At 38.7% G+C, this 17,673-nt stretch overlaps 2 protein-coding genes across 4 annotated transcripts in view; both read left to right on the forward strand.

Annotated features, from left to right (window-relative positions):
- Positions 1 to 9,153, forward strand: part of LOC144088737 (vesicle-fusing ATPase) — a 44,857-nt gene extending 35,704 nt beyond the window's left edge. For 2 of the 3 annotated variants that reach the window (XM_077619364.1, XM_077619362.1), the window contains 6 exons: positions 984 to 1,130; positions 1,388 to 1,522; positions 1,657 to 1,770; positions 2,432 to 2,487; positions 3,863 to 3,917; positions 6,790 to 9,153. In XM_077619364.1, the coding sequence (XP_077475490.1) occupies positions 984 to 1,130; positions 1,388 to 1,522; positions 1,657 to 1,770; positions 2,432 to 2,487; positions 3,863 to 3,893 (483 nt within the window). In that variant the 3' untranslated portion in view covers positions 3,894 to 3,917; positions 6,790 to 9,153. The remainder of the gene's footprint in view (positions 1 to 983; positions 1,131 to 1,387; positions 1,523 to 1,656; positions 1,771 to 2,431; positions 2,488 to 3,862; positions 3,918 to 6,789) is intronic. The other variant, XM_077619363.1, reaches the window with a different exon arrangement.
- Positions 9,154 to 11,461: 2,308 nt separating this feature from the next.
- On the forward strand, positions 11,462 to 17,414 carry LOC144089146 (calcium-binding protein 5-like). The gene is made up of 6 exons (XM_077620055.1): positions 11,462 to 11,679; positions 14,340 to 14,367; positions 14,442 to 14,585; positions 14,937 to 15,046; positions 15,125 to 15,272; positions 15,355 to 17,414. Exons 1-6 carry the CDS (start codon positions 11,629 to 11,631, stop codon positions 15,381 to 15,383), a joined length of 510 nt encoding a protein of 169 aa, XP_077476181.1. The 5' UTR covers positions 11,462 to 11,628; the 3' UTR covers positions 15,384 to 17,414.
- The last annotated feature ends 259 nt before the right edge of the window (positions 17,415 to 17,673 follow it).

Below are 17,673 nucleotides of genomic sequence, written 5' to 3' on the forward strand. Positions count from 1 at the left end.
GAGGAAACTGGAGTACCTGGAGAAAACCCACGCAGTGCCTCTTTTTCTAAATAAAAACAATTTTAAACAGTGCCTAAATTAATACCCAAAATGTGTCTATACATCAGATCTCAATTCTAGTTGTTTTTCTTACTATTAATAATTATTGTATTTAAAGCATATTTTAGTGGCGCGAGTGATTAGCGCGTTGGCCTCAGAAGAGGAACCAATGTTGTTGATACACTTTAGCTACCTTATTAGTAGTAACACCCCAAAGTTATAATTAGCCTAGATCGTTCATTGCCAAACAAAAACACATTGGCACAACCTGGGTGGCCCGGTGGAGCGAGTGGCTAGCGCTTCGGCCTCACAAATCTGGGGTCCTAGGTTCAAATCCATGTCATGTCCATCTGTGTGGAGTTTGCATGTTCTCCCTGAGCCTGCGTGGGTTTCCTCCGGGTACTCCGGTTTCCTCCCACATTCCAAAAACATGCATGGTAGGGTGATTGGACACTCTAAATTCCCCCTTGGTATGGGTGTGAATGGTTGTCTGTCTCCTTGTGCCCTGCGATTGCCTGGCCACCGATTCTGGGTGTCCCCTGCCCCGGCCCCGGATTCAGCTGGGATAGACTCCAGCGATCCTAGGCAGGATAAAGCAGTTCAGAAAATGAGATGAGATGGAAAAATATTTTTATATATTGTATGGATGAATGAAATGTCCAATTAATAACAGTAAATTAAGAAATCAACAGGAAGCTACTTGTAGTATATGGCTCATATGTCATGGGCTGGCAAAGTTTAACAAAACCAAACTACCGTTTTATGAGAAGATCAAGTGTCATTGTGGGCTGCGATTGGCTGGCGACCAATTCAGGGCGTTCCCCGCCTAGTGCCAGCAGTTAGCTGGGATAGGCTCAAGCACCCATGCAACCTTTGTGAGGCTAGGCGCCATGGAAGATGAATGGATGAATATATTATATTAAACTGTTTTCTTTCAACTTTAGGTTTTCGATGACGCTTACAAATCCCAGCTTAGCTGTGTGGTGGTTGATGATATTGAACGTCTGCTTGACTATGTTCCAATCGGACCACGTTTTTCCAATCTGGTTCTTCAAGCCTTGCTGGTACTCCTGAAAAAAGCGCCACCCAAGGTCAGAGTTCATATATCAGTGCCATTGACGACAATCGTCCTATCATGTGACGTCTAATCATACTTTCTGCTGTGAATTTAAATGAGTTCACCACGAGGTCATTCTCTGCAAACCCTTACATTTCAAGTACATTGATAAAATTATTATGACACTGTAGATAGTCAGATGGACAGCCCTTATGAATAGGTTACTAGATGAATCTTCACCCATCTCTGTAGGATTCACTATATACACCATGTTCTTCTATGTTCCTTCAGGGTCGAAAGCTGCTCATCATTGGCACCAGCAGCAGGAAGGATGTCTTGCAGGAGATGGAAATGTTGGACGCCTTCAGCACTACCATCCACATTCCAAACATCTCAACCGGGGAGCAGCTTGTTGATGCTTTAGAGGTCAAAACTAAGTCAAATGGAACATATCGTATTTAGTCATAAATATACCAATTTGCTTTAATTCCTCTCACATTAAAAGTATTCTGCTTGGAAGATTCCTCCAGATATGACTGGCAATGTTTTTTTATTTGCAGCTCCTGGGGAGCTTCACAGACAAAGAGAGGGCCAGCATTGCTCAGCAGCTTAAAGGAAAGCGAGTCTGGATCGGCATCAAGAAACTCCTTCTGCTTATTGAGATGTCCCTGCAGGTAATGTGACATTCAAACCAGCATTGACAGCGATTAGATGAGAATGCATGAAATTCTTGCAAAGCCACTCGCAAGGCACAATGAAAAAGACAACTTCTGATGCTCACAATCAAACTGCCACCGAGTGGGAATTAAACCCATACTGCAAGCACCGAAATCAGGCGGAAGAATCACTGCACCATCATGTGGCTGTCAAAGAGTTGAATTGAATTGAATTTAATGCCTTTATTGTCATTATACAAGCATAATAAGGTTTAAAGCTTTAGCATGAAGTGCACAAATAAATTATCAATAAATAAGTAGTCACCATAGATATGTAGTCAACAATGCAATGATTTTCCCTTCTAAGTAACACATTTGTACTCCCTATTACAACCATGAATATAGGGGTGAAAATTGGGAATCAGGGGGCGTCTTATACGAGAGAAATCATAAAATTCAACCATTTTAAGGCAATTTTAAGGGTATGGCTTAGAGGACGCTAATATACCAAAGTTCCTTTGTTGTTGATGTGCAATGAGTGAATTTTTAAAGCAACTCTGCTTCATGTTTCACCGTCAATAGCAGCCATTGTGTTCAATCCATGACACATCAACGTTTGGACTATTTCGTGTCTTAACTGTGGGCTTTAACTTCACTTGTATCTTTTTTTTGTCTCCAGATGGACCAAGATTACAGAGTGACTAAGTTCCTGACTCTGCTTCGAGATGAGGGAGCGTGAGTATACATTTAATAAAGAAAATAACCCTATCAAAGCTTTACCAACATCATTTTACATAAAATTTGGTCATTTGCATGTTCAATTTCAATTGCTCTTTCCATCATGTGTAGGGTTGCCAACTGACTGAGAAAAAAAAGGGACATATCATTTGTAGAGCTGGCCAATCCGATAACTGTTACCCTAGTTTAAAAAAAAAAATCTTTGACTCAAAGTTGCGCTAATTAGGTGCATACTTGAGTGGTATAAAAACGTGGAAAAACTATATCAGTAATTATTATTCGTCTAATACAAAAAAATTCTAGAAAAAAAAAAATGAATTTTTAAAATATTTTAAGTCTTGCGGTCCTGATGAGGCTTCCTGTGTTTTTTTCTGGTTTATTTTTTTACGGAGCTGTAAAAACCCCACATGATTGATAATGCAGGTTTGAACATTGGAAGCGTGTAGATTAATAAACAAACCAGAACCTTTTGTGCATTAGGAACAATTGCAAACATAAACTGAGGCAAATTTGTATAAACAAACTAATTCCATGAAAAACATTCTATGCTGCATTATTTTTTGGTCATCTATAGTACGATGTTGTCGTGCGCTATTGTCATAACCAGTGACAGTACCTCTGTTACGTCTACGGCAAGACGTCGAGGCGAGGAAACGAGGAATTAGGACCCAATCGCAGGGAAGCAGGCGAGGACGAAGGAGGTGGTGCTCAAACCAAAACTTTAATAACTTAAACAGGATCTTAGAAAATAACAAAGACTTAGAAATCAAATCACATGACCAAACCTGACAAGTGGGGACACAGGAAAGCGAGGACCGAGGCACATGGAACATGGATTGAGGTAACATGGAAACATGGCATGAACAAACAAAGGCAGACGATCCGATGAATGACATAACAATCAGTGGGGTTTAAATATACTGACATGGGTTGACGAGACAATTAGGAACACCTGGGAAACACATGAAGGAACAAGCAGGGAATTCACCAGGGGCGGAGAAACGATAGCTGAACACAACCAAGCAACCCTAACAACCCCGACCAATGAGATGAGCAGGATTTCGTATTGTCGTCATCATTGTCATACTCGAACACTTATTGGCGACAAAGAAGGAGGGTGGTGGAATACCTTTGTCTTCATATTCTTTAAAATCATCTTACCAGTATTTGTTCTTTTTACAAATCGGACGCTATTTTCCAATTCCATGACAATACGGTACAAAATGGGTCCCTTGTAAGCTCAATACGAAGTGTGTTCTGAATATGTCACGATTCCATTTTTCAATAGACAGTTGGCAACCCTAATCATGTGTGACTGTCTATCACTACAACTGCAGTGTATTTCCTCAGCAATCATTTTACTTTACATCAGGTTGAATGAAGGTAACCAAATCCGAATTTAAGCTGGCAGTCATTGCCTCCTACTGGTAAGGTAACAACAAATTAGACAAAGCATTTAGAACCTTGAGAACAAAGTAATATATAGTTCATTCATTAGCCTAGTATCCATACTGTATAGTAGTATTCGTTGTATTGTTCACCAGAACCCCCATGTTTGTTTGTAATTAATGTAGTCATATGTTCTTGTGTTCATATCCTAATGTAAAATGTGCAATTAAGCAAATGTTTGCATAAAAGTTGAATCCTGATTGCAAAAATAACCATTAGGTGAGGTAATGGCATTTACTATAATTGTGTAACTGTGTTAATACTAGCTGACAATGTTGATACATGTCATACCTCTACTTACAAATGCCTCTAGGTACGAAATTTTTTATATGCAAAATGAGTGACTCAAGATACGAAAAAGATCCAAGTTACGAAATCCCCCAAAAAGTAAATACATTTCCTTAACCATTCTTTTATTTTGAATTCCACTTATTAAAAGCTGTACAAATGCAACGTGGCACATATTTTCACACACACACACACAGGGCACATGTAAAAGTCTAACATGTACTACAAAGTGGACGGCTTTCGGGCCTGGTAGAACGGGCTCTTGCCACCATCTGGCGGACAAACACGGGTAATACATCTATAATGGCCATGGAGGGAGATATTTCAGTGGTGTTTTCATATGCTTTATTTATTTTATCTGATTAATAAATAATTTTCTCTCATTTTTGTGCGTTTCCTCACATCTTTCATACAAAATTTTGACACTGACCAATTTTAAAGGGTCTAATTCAGGGGTGGGTGGCCAACTCCGGTCCTCGAGAGCCCAAGTCCGGGCTGTTTTCCAGATCTCCCTCCACCAACACACCTGAATCAAATAATCGAGACCAGTAACAAGCTTCTGGAGAGCTTGCGGATAAGTTGATCATTAGATTCAGGTGTGGTAGAGGAGGGAGATACAGAAAACAGACCGGATAGTGGCTCTCGAGGACTGGAGTTGGCCACCCCTGGTCTAGTTGGTAGTTGTGTGAGGACCGTGGAACGAATTAGAGAATTTACATATAAAGTACACCTACTTGCAAAATTTTTAAGTTACGAAAAAAGTCTTGGAACTAATTAATTTCGTTAGTAGAGGTACGACTGTATATCAGGTCATGTGACTGACTTTTGGCTAATCCCCTCATGTGGCTCTTAAAAAGTGGTAGATGTCACTGGCATACATAAATGTTAGCAGCCTTTGGTCTTGCTTAAAAAACAAACCCACTTTTTCCCCATGTTTTTTGTGTCCAAATTTTATTTGTGAAAGTCATACTTAACACTTGATATAAGGGTTATCAAACTGGCCTTATCATTTAGTGCAGCCTACAAAAGTAAATAACATGTATAATGTTCATGTTTTATACTATATATATTTAAAGCTTTTTTCTTTAATTAAAGAATTTTTTTAATTAAAGAAAATATTTACAATTTTCCCTTTGATTTTTAATTAAATTAAAACATAAAAAAGACCAATTTTATAAATGTTCTCCCCTTTTCTAGATTTTTTTTTAAATTCGGTGTAGATAAATAAAAGATCAAAAATGAAAAAATGAATAAATATATAATGAGTATTTGTTTTCCTTTTTTACCTAAAAAACAAAATAGATAAAATAGAAAATATTTGCTGTTACTCCACCATTTAAAACAGAGTAATTGTGGATCATTGTGATTTATTTTGTAACAAGAAGACATTTAACCCATTTGAACATTTGTTCATTCACTGCCAACCCTCCCACTTCAAATGGACTACCGTATTTTCTCGCATAGTAGCCGCATCCATGTATAAGCCGTACCCTTCAAATTGCCTTACAATTGTTGAATTTTACAATTTGTCTTGTATAAGACGCCCCATGAATCACAATTTTCACATCCATAATCATGGTTTTAATGGGGAGTACAAATGTGTTACTTTGAAGGGAAAATCTTAAGAAAAATCATCACGCGTGGTATTTTTGGCATTCTGTATGAATGGAAAGGATCGTCTGCTGGATTGCACATTCCGAAAGGGTGTTGCTTGCACGTAGACAAATTCAAAAAGTAAGTCGCGTGACCGGTACAACCAGGAAGTGTGTCCGTAGCGCTCTAGTTTGTCATCCTTAGGTAAGATGGCGGCGCCCTGAGCGAGCAATGGCAGGGACAAGTGAATTTTTTGGTACCCGGACACTTCGTCGCCAGACATTTCGTCGACGGACAATTTTCGTTTTATTTATTGCCTTTTATTTTAATGTCAAAGTTCCTTTAAAAAATCTGAAGTAAAAACTCTCTCTCATGATTATAATTTTGAGAGAGAGAGATTACCTGGTTGATAATAATTATTTATGCAAGTTTGAGGTTAGGTTAACCCTAACCTTAACCACTATCCCCTAATCCTAACCACTAACCTTAACCACTATCCCCTAACCCTAATTCTAACCACTAACCTTACGAATTGTCCTTCGACCAAATGTCCGGCAACGAAACGCCGGCGACGAAATGTCCGGTCGACGAACTGTCCGGCGACAAAACGTCTGGTCACAAGTTTTTTCACGTTTTATACAAGATACGGGTTATTTTTTTCCTTGAATTTCATTCATAGACGTCAAAATACATTTTTTTGCATTTTATCTGTTTATTTTTTCTCTATTTTGAAATAAATGACCATATCGGCATTATATGCTATTATATAGCATTTCTTCTTTGTCACCTTGAATGTTTCGAGCATGTCAAGTCTAATTTGTGCGCATATAAGCCATACCCTTGATTCAGTCATCATTTTTTTTAGGGACAAATACGGCGTATATGCAAGAAAATACGGTAATAGTTTAGCACCTTTAATGGGAGCCAATTCACCCAGAATTGCTCATGTCTACTTTTTGTATTTTGTAGGGATCGGAGTTTTTATGAGTAGATTGGCTTCAGAAATGCAGCAACGCTTCCATTATCGAAAAGCTACAAATAAGATGCAATGAAGAAGAGGAGAGCAAGAAGTGGTTTTCATTCCCGTCCACCTAGTCATTCCTCCATCCGTCTGACTAAATACACTTCTGGTAAAAGACACTGTAAAACCTCGAACTTATCTCAGCATGTTTCTGTAGAAAATATCAATGTATCACAGCCCATCCCCAAAGTATCTATGTTGGCATAGCTCTGCAATTTAAGGGAAGTTGTACTGTTGTTAATTTGTCAGATATTGATATTGCAATTGATGATTGTAAAAAAAAATATGCATCTTGGTGGAAGAAATAGCTATATATGTTTTTAGCTGCTTGTTTAGTATGTATTGTATTTGTTATTGTCGCTAAATTATAGTCAGTATGATATGTACTGACACAAACAGTCCAAAAAAATGTTAAAATGAACATAAATGCAGTGCAGAGTATTTACTTTGTGGACTATCAAAGGTTTGTAGTGACCATGTAGTAGCTGAGAACAAAGTACTGTGTCCCATGTGTAGATGTTCAGCCTTTAAATTTCTTTCCATGGTTTAAGGCTAGTGTGTAGCCAATTTAAGCCCACGGTGAAGAGTATATGTAAACACTGGCAGTATATTGGCGGGGGGGAAAACGTTCCATGTTCTTTTCAGATTATGTAGAGAAGATATATCAGTATGATTTGTAAATATTTGTTGTCCTGGAGACCATGACTTTATCTGGTTATGTATAGTGGAAGTGAGTGTTGAATTGTTTGATTGGTTGTCTATGTGCATTTCACAACAGTTTAGTAAAGCTAGTGTAGCTTTGCATTGTCAGTGTTCAATAATAATAATAAGAAGAAAAATATCAGCACTTTTTAGATGGTTATGTGGATATGGAAACAACTGAATATAAAAACTACGAAACAAAACTTTATGTAATGATTCTTCATGGACGCTTGCGCTTACATCTATGTGTGCATGTGTCGGAAGCTATAAATGCTGCTTCTGTATGCATTGGAATGTTTATACATAGACACTGAGGTTAAATTGTACCTGGAGAAAAAAAATATATATAAATGTGTACCACCATTTGAGGCAACTTTGTGACACTAGGTAACTGATTTTGCTCCAAAGCGGACGGATTGGAAACAACATGCTTTATTTTGAAAACAAACTTGTACCAGTGAAAAAGGTTTTGTACTGGGATTTCTTCTGAATAAATTTGGCTTTCAAGGCATTCTGTGACCAAATGTCAATGATTGCCTCATTTGGTTGTGCAAATATGTAAAAATTTAATGACTTGATGCCTGAATTCACATTCATCAAATATATACTATCTATATGAAAAAGGAGGAATGCACAAGTATATGAAATGGTCCTAATAAAAATAGTAAATATAGAAAAAGTACAACTAACGCATACATAATAAAATAAAAAGAAATCAAAGTAAATATAAAATATTACAATTAAAAAGGAGGAATTTTATTACATTTTTCCTTTTTATTTTTATTTTGTATTTATTTAATTTTATTTTTTTATTTAAATGATTTACGCAAACCGAGTCAAAAAGAGTTCTAGGGGGACAGAAAGTAAAAAGTGATTAAAAATAATTTATGATTTTCTCATTTTTATTTGTATTTAAATTTTTGATGTATATTTATTTTATTTTCACTTTTATTTTTACTTACAGTATGTATCCCTTTGGGATTTTTGTTGTATATTTATTAAATGTAAATTCAGGCATCTGTGATCATTTAGTATTATTCAGTACATAGTAATTATAACTTTTCCACAGTATTTCAGTGACCAAATTGTTAAATGTTTCAATTTGTTTTTTGTTTCTTCTTTAATGGAATTAAACTAACAATGTAGCCCTGTGACTATCTACTTCGCAAACAAATAATTTCGTAATTACTTTATTATAATTTCTCCCCCATTAAGTCATGGGCTCCAATCAACAGCCCCAGATGTCCAATCCATTTTGACAGTGATGGACAAATATACATTCACCCCTCATCTCATCTTATCGCATCTCATCTTCCAACATGGGTTCCACCTCACATGGGCTCACCACCTGTGAGAGGGGCCAAAGAGGTCGGGTGCGTCGACAGTTGGGCGGCAGCCAAAGGAGGGATCCTTGGCGGTCCGATCACCGGCTGCATTCGCCCCTCTCAGTCAAAATTGATTGGACATCTAGCGCCTAAATGGGATCCAATGAGTTTGTGTTTATTGCTGTCAAGTTTTAATTTTGTTCTAACTACTGGTAATGTGTGTATGTATGTATGTGTGTGTAAAATTATTTATATATATATAAAAAGTGCAAATACACCCCAAAACATTGTTTTGTATGGTTTATTTATTTATTATTGAGCCTGCTGAACACAGTACAGGGAGTGCCAAATTATTAGACAAGTTGTATGTTTGAGGATTTATTCTATTATTGAACAACTATGTTCTTAATGAACCCCAAAGACTCAGTAATATCATGGTGAATACTATATCATAAAGATATATTAACTAATAAGTAGCATAAAACATTCTGCTACTCAATGTGAAGCCTGTTATCTACTTACAACAGTAAATCCTGCATGGAAATACCCTCTAAACTCATTCGTAACCCTTTTATGCACAAATTTAGTTTTTTGAATGTTTTTATTATATGTTATATCAGTGGCGGGCAGTCAGGGCCTTCTCTGCTGGCCTAAGAAATATCTGAATCATATGTTATATTTTGTCCATCAATACTTATTATTCCAAATGGTGTGTTAGCTTCCTTTCATTGCTTTTCCCCCTGGTTGCACTACTTCCAGATGTGTGTTTTCATATTGAAGCATTTGACCAATCACATTTCAGCCATTATTTGTTGCCAGGATCAGAAATCTGCATCAAAGCCTTCACAATCAGTTCTGCGGGCTCTGCTGCATTAAACAAGACTGTTGCTTTTAACCAATCAGATTTCGAGTTGGCAACACCACAATGCTTTTTTGCAGGCATTGCCATTTTGCTGGCTGGGATACGTCATTGCTTTCACCAACTTTGATTGGCTAGCTACAGAGAGTAGGCAGGCCAAAGCCATAGTGAGGCAGCCAGAGATCGCAAACTCCACCCACAATGGCCGACAGAGGAAAACAAATGGATTTGGTTGCAGATTTGCTAACAAAGCTATTTTCCAGACGGACTTTAACAGAAAAAAATGGACATCATTAAGAAAGGGCGGTCAACTCCGAAGCTAGCAAGCCTGTTACAGCCGGGAAAAGGGTGTGTGCGCCAGTTTCAGTGCGCTAACTACAAAGAGCTACCAAACTGTATTTGGAGCAAGCTGCACAAGCAAATATATTGTTGTGTTGATTTAAAGCCATTTTCAAGACGGACTATGTCAGAAACACGCTAGGACAGGCTCGACTTTCAGCATTAGCTTTGATGCCGATAGAAAAGAAGGAGGAAAGAAAGGAGGATGGATATTGTGTAGAGTTAAAAGGGATTTTTGGTGAGTAAAATATGGCTATATTCCTAAATAATATTTCAATTTTATGAGGTTATTATTGATGATTTTTTGTGTCGCAGCTGTAGCTACTGTAGAGGTTTTATAGCCATAAAATAGTTTTTGAGGGTTGGATTGATTCCGATAGCAGAAGGCGCTACTCCAAAATGCACGGACCACCACTGCATTATATATATTTTTATATATTCTTATAGTGCACAGGTTTTCAAACCAACATAATATTTTTGCGGCCCCCGGTTGACATCCAATTAGTTGTGCCAATCTCTCATCTCATCTAATTTCCTGAACCGCTTTATCCTCATTAGGGTCGCGGGGGGTGCTGGAGCCAATCCCAGCTGTCTACAGGACAGAGGCGGGGGACACCCTGAAGTGGTGTCCAGCCAATCGCAGGGCACAAGGAGACGGACAACCATGCACACTCACACTCATACCTAGGGGCAATTTCGAGTGTCCAATCAGCCTACCATGCATGTTTTTGGAATATGGGAGGAAACCGGAGTACCTGGAGGAAACCCACGCAGGCCCGGGGAGAACATGCTAACTCCACACAGATGGACATGACCTGGATTTGAACCCAGGACCCCAGAGCTGTGAGGCCGACGCGCTAACCACTCGCTCCACCGGGCCGCCTAGTTGTGCCAATGTGTTTTCATAATCAATCCTCTGTTTTACTAACAACAACAACACACTTTGTGGCCTAGGTTTGGCAATGAACGATCTAGGCTAATGATAACTTTGGGGTGTTAATACTAATAAAGTACCTAAAGTGTATCAACAAAATTAGTCGCTCTTTTTGGAATACTTCATGCAGCCCTGACTCTTCTTTCCAATGACCCCTCACCCCAATAAATTTAGTTTGAGACCCCTAATATAAGAGAAAGCAACTTTTGAAAAGATGTCCATTCCCGCGACTACTGGTAACTGAAAGGGTTACATCTGCATCCTATTTTGTAAGAATGAAACGTGACCATTGCATGTCCATTGGTGGATATAAAAAACAAGTTTAATACGTTTTCAAATTGTTTGTGATTTGTTAAGTCCTTCAAACACTATATGATCAACATGGAAGTGCATTGTTAAAAAAATGTGTGAAAGTGCATGGTGGAATATAATTGTGCACCGTTTGATCCATGTTTCTCTTACAAACCAAAGCTTCAGAGATAATCCATCCTCATCCCTCCTCGCTGCCATCCACAGATCACATTTTACCCTCACTCTTAATAAAGACAGCATACATCCAAAGGTCTAGTCATACATAGTACATGCGATAGTACATTTTATAAATTACTTGTTAACAAAAGTAGATACCATGAGCCTGAAACAAGCCTGCATCTTTCTAAAAGGAGGGAAACGGAGGCAAGTAAGTAATGCGCTTTTAACATCTCTTTTTCTCTTAGTACTCTCCTTCTCAAACTAAGAAGGAAGAGACAATAGCATGAACTTAAAATGTATTTGTGAACATTATTTTTTTGGTGAGACAATGAAATATTGTTGAATATTGGTCATTTGTATTCTTTTGCAGTATACCTTTATTGTAATTAAAAAGGGAAAACAATCTAACCATATTGCATTTTTAGGGTTATCAAAAGTATCCATACTCAAATGTATGCAGATTGAATGTTTTTTCATTAATTCATTTTCTGAATCGCTTTATCCTCACAAGGTTCGTGGGGGGTGCTGGAGCCTAACCCAGCTGACTTCGGGCACGAGGCGGGGGCCGCCCTGAATTGGTGGCCAGCCAATCGCAAGCCACAAGGAGACAAACAACCATTCACGCTCACACTCATGCCTAGGGGCAATTTAGAGTGTCCAACCAGCCTAACATGCATGTATTTGGAATGTGAAGGGAACCCGGAGTACCTGGAGAACCCCCACACAAGCTCAGGGAGAACATACAAACTCCACACAGGTGGACCAACCTGGATTTGAACCCAGGACCCCAGAACTGTGAGGCTGTTATGCTAACTAATAAGATTTTTGAATGAAAAAATATTTGCTTGTTTTTCCACACGTCAACAGAAATGTGGTAAATTGCATTTCACACTACTCTTGCAAGTAATGGAAGATATTTGTGCATTTGTATTATGTGTTTAACGGAGACCTGGCAGGATGAATTAAAACCCGACTCACTCAGGTCCCTGGAAGGTTTTCAGATGGTGAGGCCGGACAGAAAATCTGAGGAGAGTGGTAGATTGAAAGGTGGGGGACTAGCTGTTATAATTAATAGCAAATTGTGTAGCTGGGTGAAGAGCAACTTTGTACTCGAGAGATCGATCTTATACCTGTTAGTATCAGGCCATTTTACATCCTGCGGGAGTTCTCGCACTTTATCGCGATAACTGCGTATATCCCCCCTTCTACCGATATGGCAGCTGCTTGTGAGCTTCTTCACGCTACTGTGTCGCGGCTGCAGACGTCACACCCCTAGTCTCTCATTCTTATCTCCGGTGATCTCAACCATGTTTCCTTGGCCTTTACTCTCCCCATCTTCACTCAGTATGTGAAATGCCATACCAGGGACGACAAAAATCTGGACCAACACAGAGGAGGCATACAGCTGAGCCACCCTCCCCCCACTGGGTCGCTCAGACCACAACCTGGTCCATCTGATCTCCACCTACATCCCTGTGGTGAGGTAACAACCCTCAACTACAAGGATCATAAAAAAAGGACTGAGGAGACCAGCATGGTACTCAGGGGCTGTTTTGAGAGAATTGACTGGGAGGTGCTGTGGGATTCACATGGGATGGACATTGACAGCTGGACCCACTGGATCACAGATTATAAAAACTTCTGTGTTGAGAATACTGTACCCTCCAAGAAGGTTTTGTAGGAGTTTACCCGGAAATGCAACGCAATATCCGGGACTCTGGACAACCTCCCTAAACGCCGGAAATACAAAAAAAAATGTCACTTAAATTATTTTTGAAGTAGCCATTTCAGAAAAGTACCAAATTTCCAATTTAAATGCCTCAAAAATCACAACATCACTACGGCTTCCACCATCTTGATTCAACTGCATTGTAAACCGGAAGAATTCGGTAACAAGAGTGCGTTGTGAATCATCTAGGTTACAAGTTCTGATGAATGATTCGTCTTGTGCGATAGACTGCTGCACCCTCAATGCAAGAAGGAGCACTTCCGCAGAGCCTTCCTGGCATTAGCTGTCAGGCTCTTCAACAACAAAAAATGTCTGAATGTTGACACCACTTGTGTCCACTTTCATGGGAGTTTGCATGTTCTCCACGGGCTTGCATGGGTTTTCACCGGCTCCGATTTCCTCCCACATTCCAAAAATATGCATGGTAGGGTGGTTGAACACTAAATTGCCCCTATGTATGAGTGTGAGCGTGAATGTTTGTCCGTCTCCTCGTGCCCTGCGATTGGCTGGCCACCAATTCAGAGTGTCCCCCGCCTGGTGCCCGAAGTCATCTGAGATAGGCCCCAGCAACCCTTGTGAGGATAAGCGGTTCAGAAAATGAATGAATGGAACATGACATCGTTAATTCTGAATGTGAACGTTGTAGTTACCGTAGTTTACGATACAAACACCCTGGACGAAGACAAAAAAATGGGAGGTGGTGGTAACTCAAAAGGTTTAAAAAACCAAAACCAATGTGCAAACAAGATCAGGGAATCCAAAAATACAAAGGTGAACCAAAAGCTGGAGACTCAAACAAACCAGGGCTTGGACGCACACCTAAGACTGACAAGAAATGAACAAGCAAAGGGAACTTAAATACACAGACAAGGGTTAAAGAGACACGTAGAACAGGTATAGGTCACACAGGGGACACCAGCTAGGCTGAAACACGTTGGGAAGGTGACAACAGGTGAAAGCAATGGACTTAGGGACAAGTTACAGAGGGAAAAAGCCAAGACTAATTCAACACAAAACTCAAAAAGTACACAAACCTAACAAGGAGCCTTTATTGATTTTTATCCAAATCTTAGGAATTGCTCCTTATAATAACTTGTACCTAAAATATTGCTTGTTGTGTTAATCTCTATTTTTTGCAGAGAGCTCTTACTCACGAGGAGGTGGAAGGTAATCGTTGCATTTCATCAACATATATTAAATGTTATGATTACCATGCAAGTTTAATCGCTCTCCCTCTGCAGAGTTACGTGTGGCTTTTGTGGAGTTTGACAAAGACAAAGATGGCTTCATAAATTGTAAAGATTTGGGAAACCTGATGAGGACAATGGGTTACATGCCAACTGAAATGGAGCTGATAGAGCTTAGCCAAAACATCAACATGAACTGTAAGTTAATGATAGAAATGATCATATTTTTACGACTACAATGCACAAAAAATGTGAGTGGTGAATGCTCATTTTTTAGTACCTTTGACTGCGTTAGACATGTTAATGGATTGGACGCCTAGCGCCATAAATAGCAGCTAATGAGTTTACAAGGAAGTGACTTAAAATTGCACCAACATTAATATTAATTGACCTAAAATTGCACCAAAATTTAAAGCAAGTGACCAAAACTCTACTAGCAATGACCAATGATAGAGTAAAACGTCCATATCAAATTTCTCCAGAAATTGTATCTTGTAGTATACATATGATAGTTTCTGCTTTATATGTTTTTGGTTTTTGTCTACACAGTGGGCGGACGGGTGGATTTTGGGGACTTTGTGAAACTGATGACTCCCAAACTTCTGGCTGAAACTGCAGGCATGATTGGCATAAAAGAACTTAAAGAAGCTTTCAGAGAAGTGAGCTCACGATATACTAGTTGTTGGGTTACTTTGAATGTCCTCTTCACATTATGAAGATTTTATCATCCCTTCCAGTTTGATGTCGACGGTGATGGTTCGATCACCTCCGATGAGCTGAAGCACGCTGTCCTTAAATTATTAGGGGGAGAAGCCAATAAAAAAGAAATTGAAGCACTTTTACAGGAAGCTGACAAAAATGGAGATGGGACGGTTGATTTTGAGGGTAAGAACAAGACCACACGAACAGTAGAGAATAAAAACTGAGCAATCAGCAAAAACAACACTCATCAATTGTTTTTTCATAGAATTTGTGAAAATGATGTCCAAGAAGTAAAGACAACAAAGGATGATGCATTTGGAGTCACTTCATGCGGAAGATAGCCTGCATTACCTCATGATTTTTTTTTCAAATTGAATTCAAAACAATTTAATTCTTTTTGTGTCCAGCATGAAGTGGTAAATGCTATAATATTTATGTACAGATTTTGATTTTTCTGTCACCCAGCCTTTCCTGAATTGCAGTGGCGGTCCGTGCATTTCCTAGTGACGCCTTCTGCAAAAATTATTTTATGGCTATAAAACCTCTACTGCAGCTACAGCTGCGACACCAAAAATAATCAATAATAACCTCATACAATTGAAATATTATTTAGGAATATAGCCATATTTTACTCACCAAAAATCCTTTTTAACTTTGCACAATATCCATCCTCCTTTCTTTCTTCCTTCTTTTCTATCGCCATCGAAGCTAATGCTGAAAGTCGAGCCTGTCCTGTCGTATTTCTGGCATAGTCCGTCTTGAAAATGGCTTTAAATCAACACATCAATATATTTGCTTGTGCAGCTCGCTCCAGATACAGTTTGGTAGCTCTGGCTAATCACTAGCCAATCGTAGTTGGTGAAAGCGATGACGTACCCCTACGCCTGCGAGAAGGCAATGATGGGCTAACAGACAATTTGGAATTATGTATTCATGGACTAAATATAATTAACATCAGTCCGTGATTCAGATATTTCTTAGGCCCGCAGAGAAGGCCTTGAAGGCCCTGACGGCACACCACTGCTGAATTGTAATGTGTTATATTGTATTCTTATTGTTAGTTTGTTGCAATGTTACTGACACAAATATCAGTATCGGTAATGATACGGCACTAAAATGACTTGAATACTGAGAATGAATGAATACTAGAAAATAATGTGCCAATGCTGTGCACTAATGTACTTTTTAAAATCTATTTTCCAAACACTGGTCTCCTACTCAAGATTGCCGCTGTCAAAATGAAGGCTTGTTGCCCTTCCCAGAATGATGACAGACATCTAAACATGTTGCACTTAATCATCCTTTTGCTGTGAATTTCGATGAAGTGGGAGGGTCCCAGCGACTGAATGTTCGTCAATTGCACCCAATGATTTTAAGCTTAAAATTTTCGAATGAACAAATGTTCACTTGTTGGCAGCAGTCCCACATCAAGTGGATTGGACGTCTATTAACATCATTGGCAAGCAATGAGTTAAAGCACTCTCTGAACAAGCCATGAAATATATGACTTTACAATTCAAGTCAGTATGCAGTGAGTTAAAATTGGAACTGGAAATGATCAAATAATTTCTGAGTTTGTGAATACATAAATTAAGGGATGAAGGGATATTAATCAGACATCGCGAAAGATCAAGCAGATAATCCCGCATTTCTCTCTCATATTCCGATATAAAACGTATTACAAAATGTGCGATATTGACAGTTTAACAGGCAAAAGCTAATAATACTGAAAAGTATATTTAGAACTTTGACCTTTTTGAATGTAGGGAAACTTCCATTTTGATCCAGTTGTATACCAATGGAATAGTGTAACAAACGAATGGGCGATATCTGTTTTCTTTCATGAGTATGAATGTCGCCCCAAAAAATGTTCACTATTGTGATCATGTATTTAGCTTTAGATTAAGTGTTGCTATTTTCCCCAAGAAATGTGTAACGCCAAACATGTAACCATACATCATTAAATACTACGCGGACAACATATAAGTATCTCAGGAATAATCTGTCACTCTGGCCTGGATTAGATCCGTCTGTGTAATCCTCATACTGAGACCCTCACATGAACAGATGGCAGATAAAACAAAATAACCTCACTAATTCTCATCAACTGCTTGTAAAATGCAACCAAAATGTTATATGAAACATTTTCATTTTGCAAAACAGATATTTTGGTCATTTTTATTTGTTTGGAGAAATTAGTATTATAAATCTGTATTTGCGTTGTACTTTGTGCTTTTGCTTTGTTGTTCTGTCTAATCACCCTCTTGCTACTGTCACAATGAAATTTCCCGAATACGTGTTGAATAAAGTTATCCAATCCAATAATTATAAGTGTCGTTGTGGATGATTAGCTGTTTGTGTCATATTTTGTTGAGGTTTTGGTGGTTGGGTGTGTTTCCTTGTGTGTCCTGTCCGCATGATTGTATGAGTTTCACCTGCTGTGTCTTTTCTGGCTCTCCTTTACTTGTGTGACCCAGGTGCTCGTAATCAACCTCTGTCTATGTATTTAAACCCCATGTTTGTGTGCGTTGGGGTGAAAGTACTTTCTCTCTTCGTCCTTCCCATTGATTATGTTCATAGACAT

This window comes from Stigmatopora argus, chromosome 14, assembly GCF_051989625.1.
Source record: "Stigmatopora argus isolate UIUO_Sarg chromosome 14, RoL_Sarg_1.0, whole genome shotgun sequence".
In the NCBI taxonomy this organism is placed as follows: domain Eukaryota; kingdom Metazoa; phylum Chordata; class Actinopteri; order Syngnathiformes; family Syngnathidae; genus Stigmatopora; species Stigmatopora argus.

What these genes read in the sequence shown, in the direction of transcription:
- LOC144089146 (XM_077620055.1), top strand. Translation starts at nt 11,629, where the DNA reads ATGAGCCTGAAACAAGCCTGCATCTTTCTAAAAGGAGGGAAACGGAGG. An exon ending in TTAAAGAAGCTTTCAGAGAA is followed by an intron (nt 15,047 to 15,124) that starts GTGAGCTCACGA and finishes CATCCCTTCCAG; the next exon opens with TTTGATGTCGACGGTGATGG. An exon ending in TGGGACGGTTGATTTTGAGG is followed by an intron (nt 15,273 to 15,354) that starts GTAAGAACAAGA and finishes GTTTTTTCATAG; the next exon opens with AATTTGTGAAAATGATGTCC.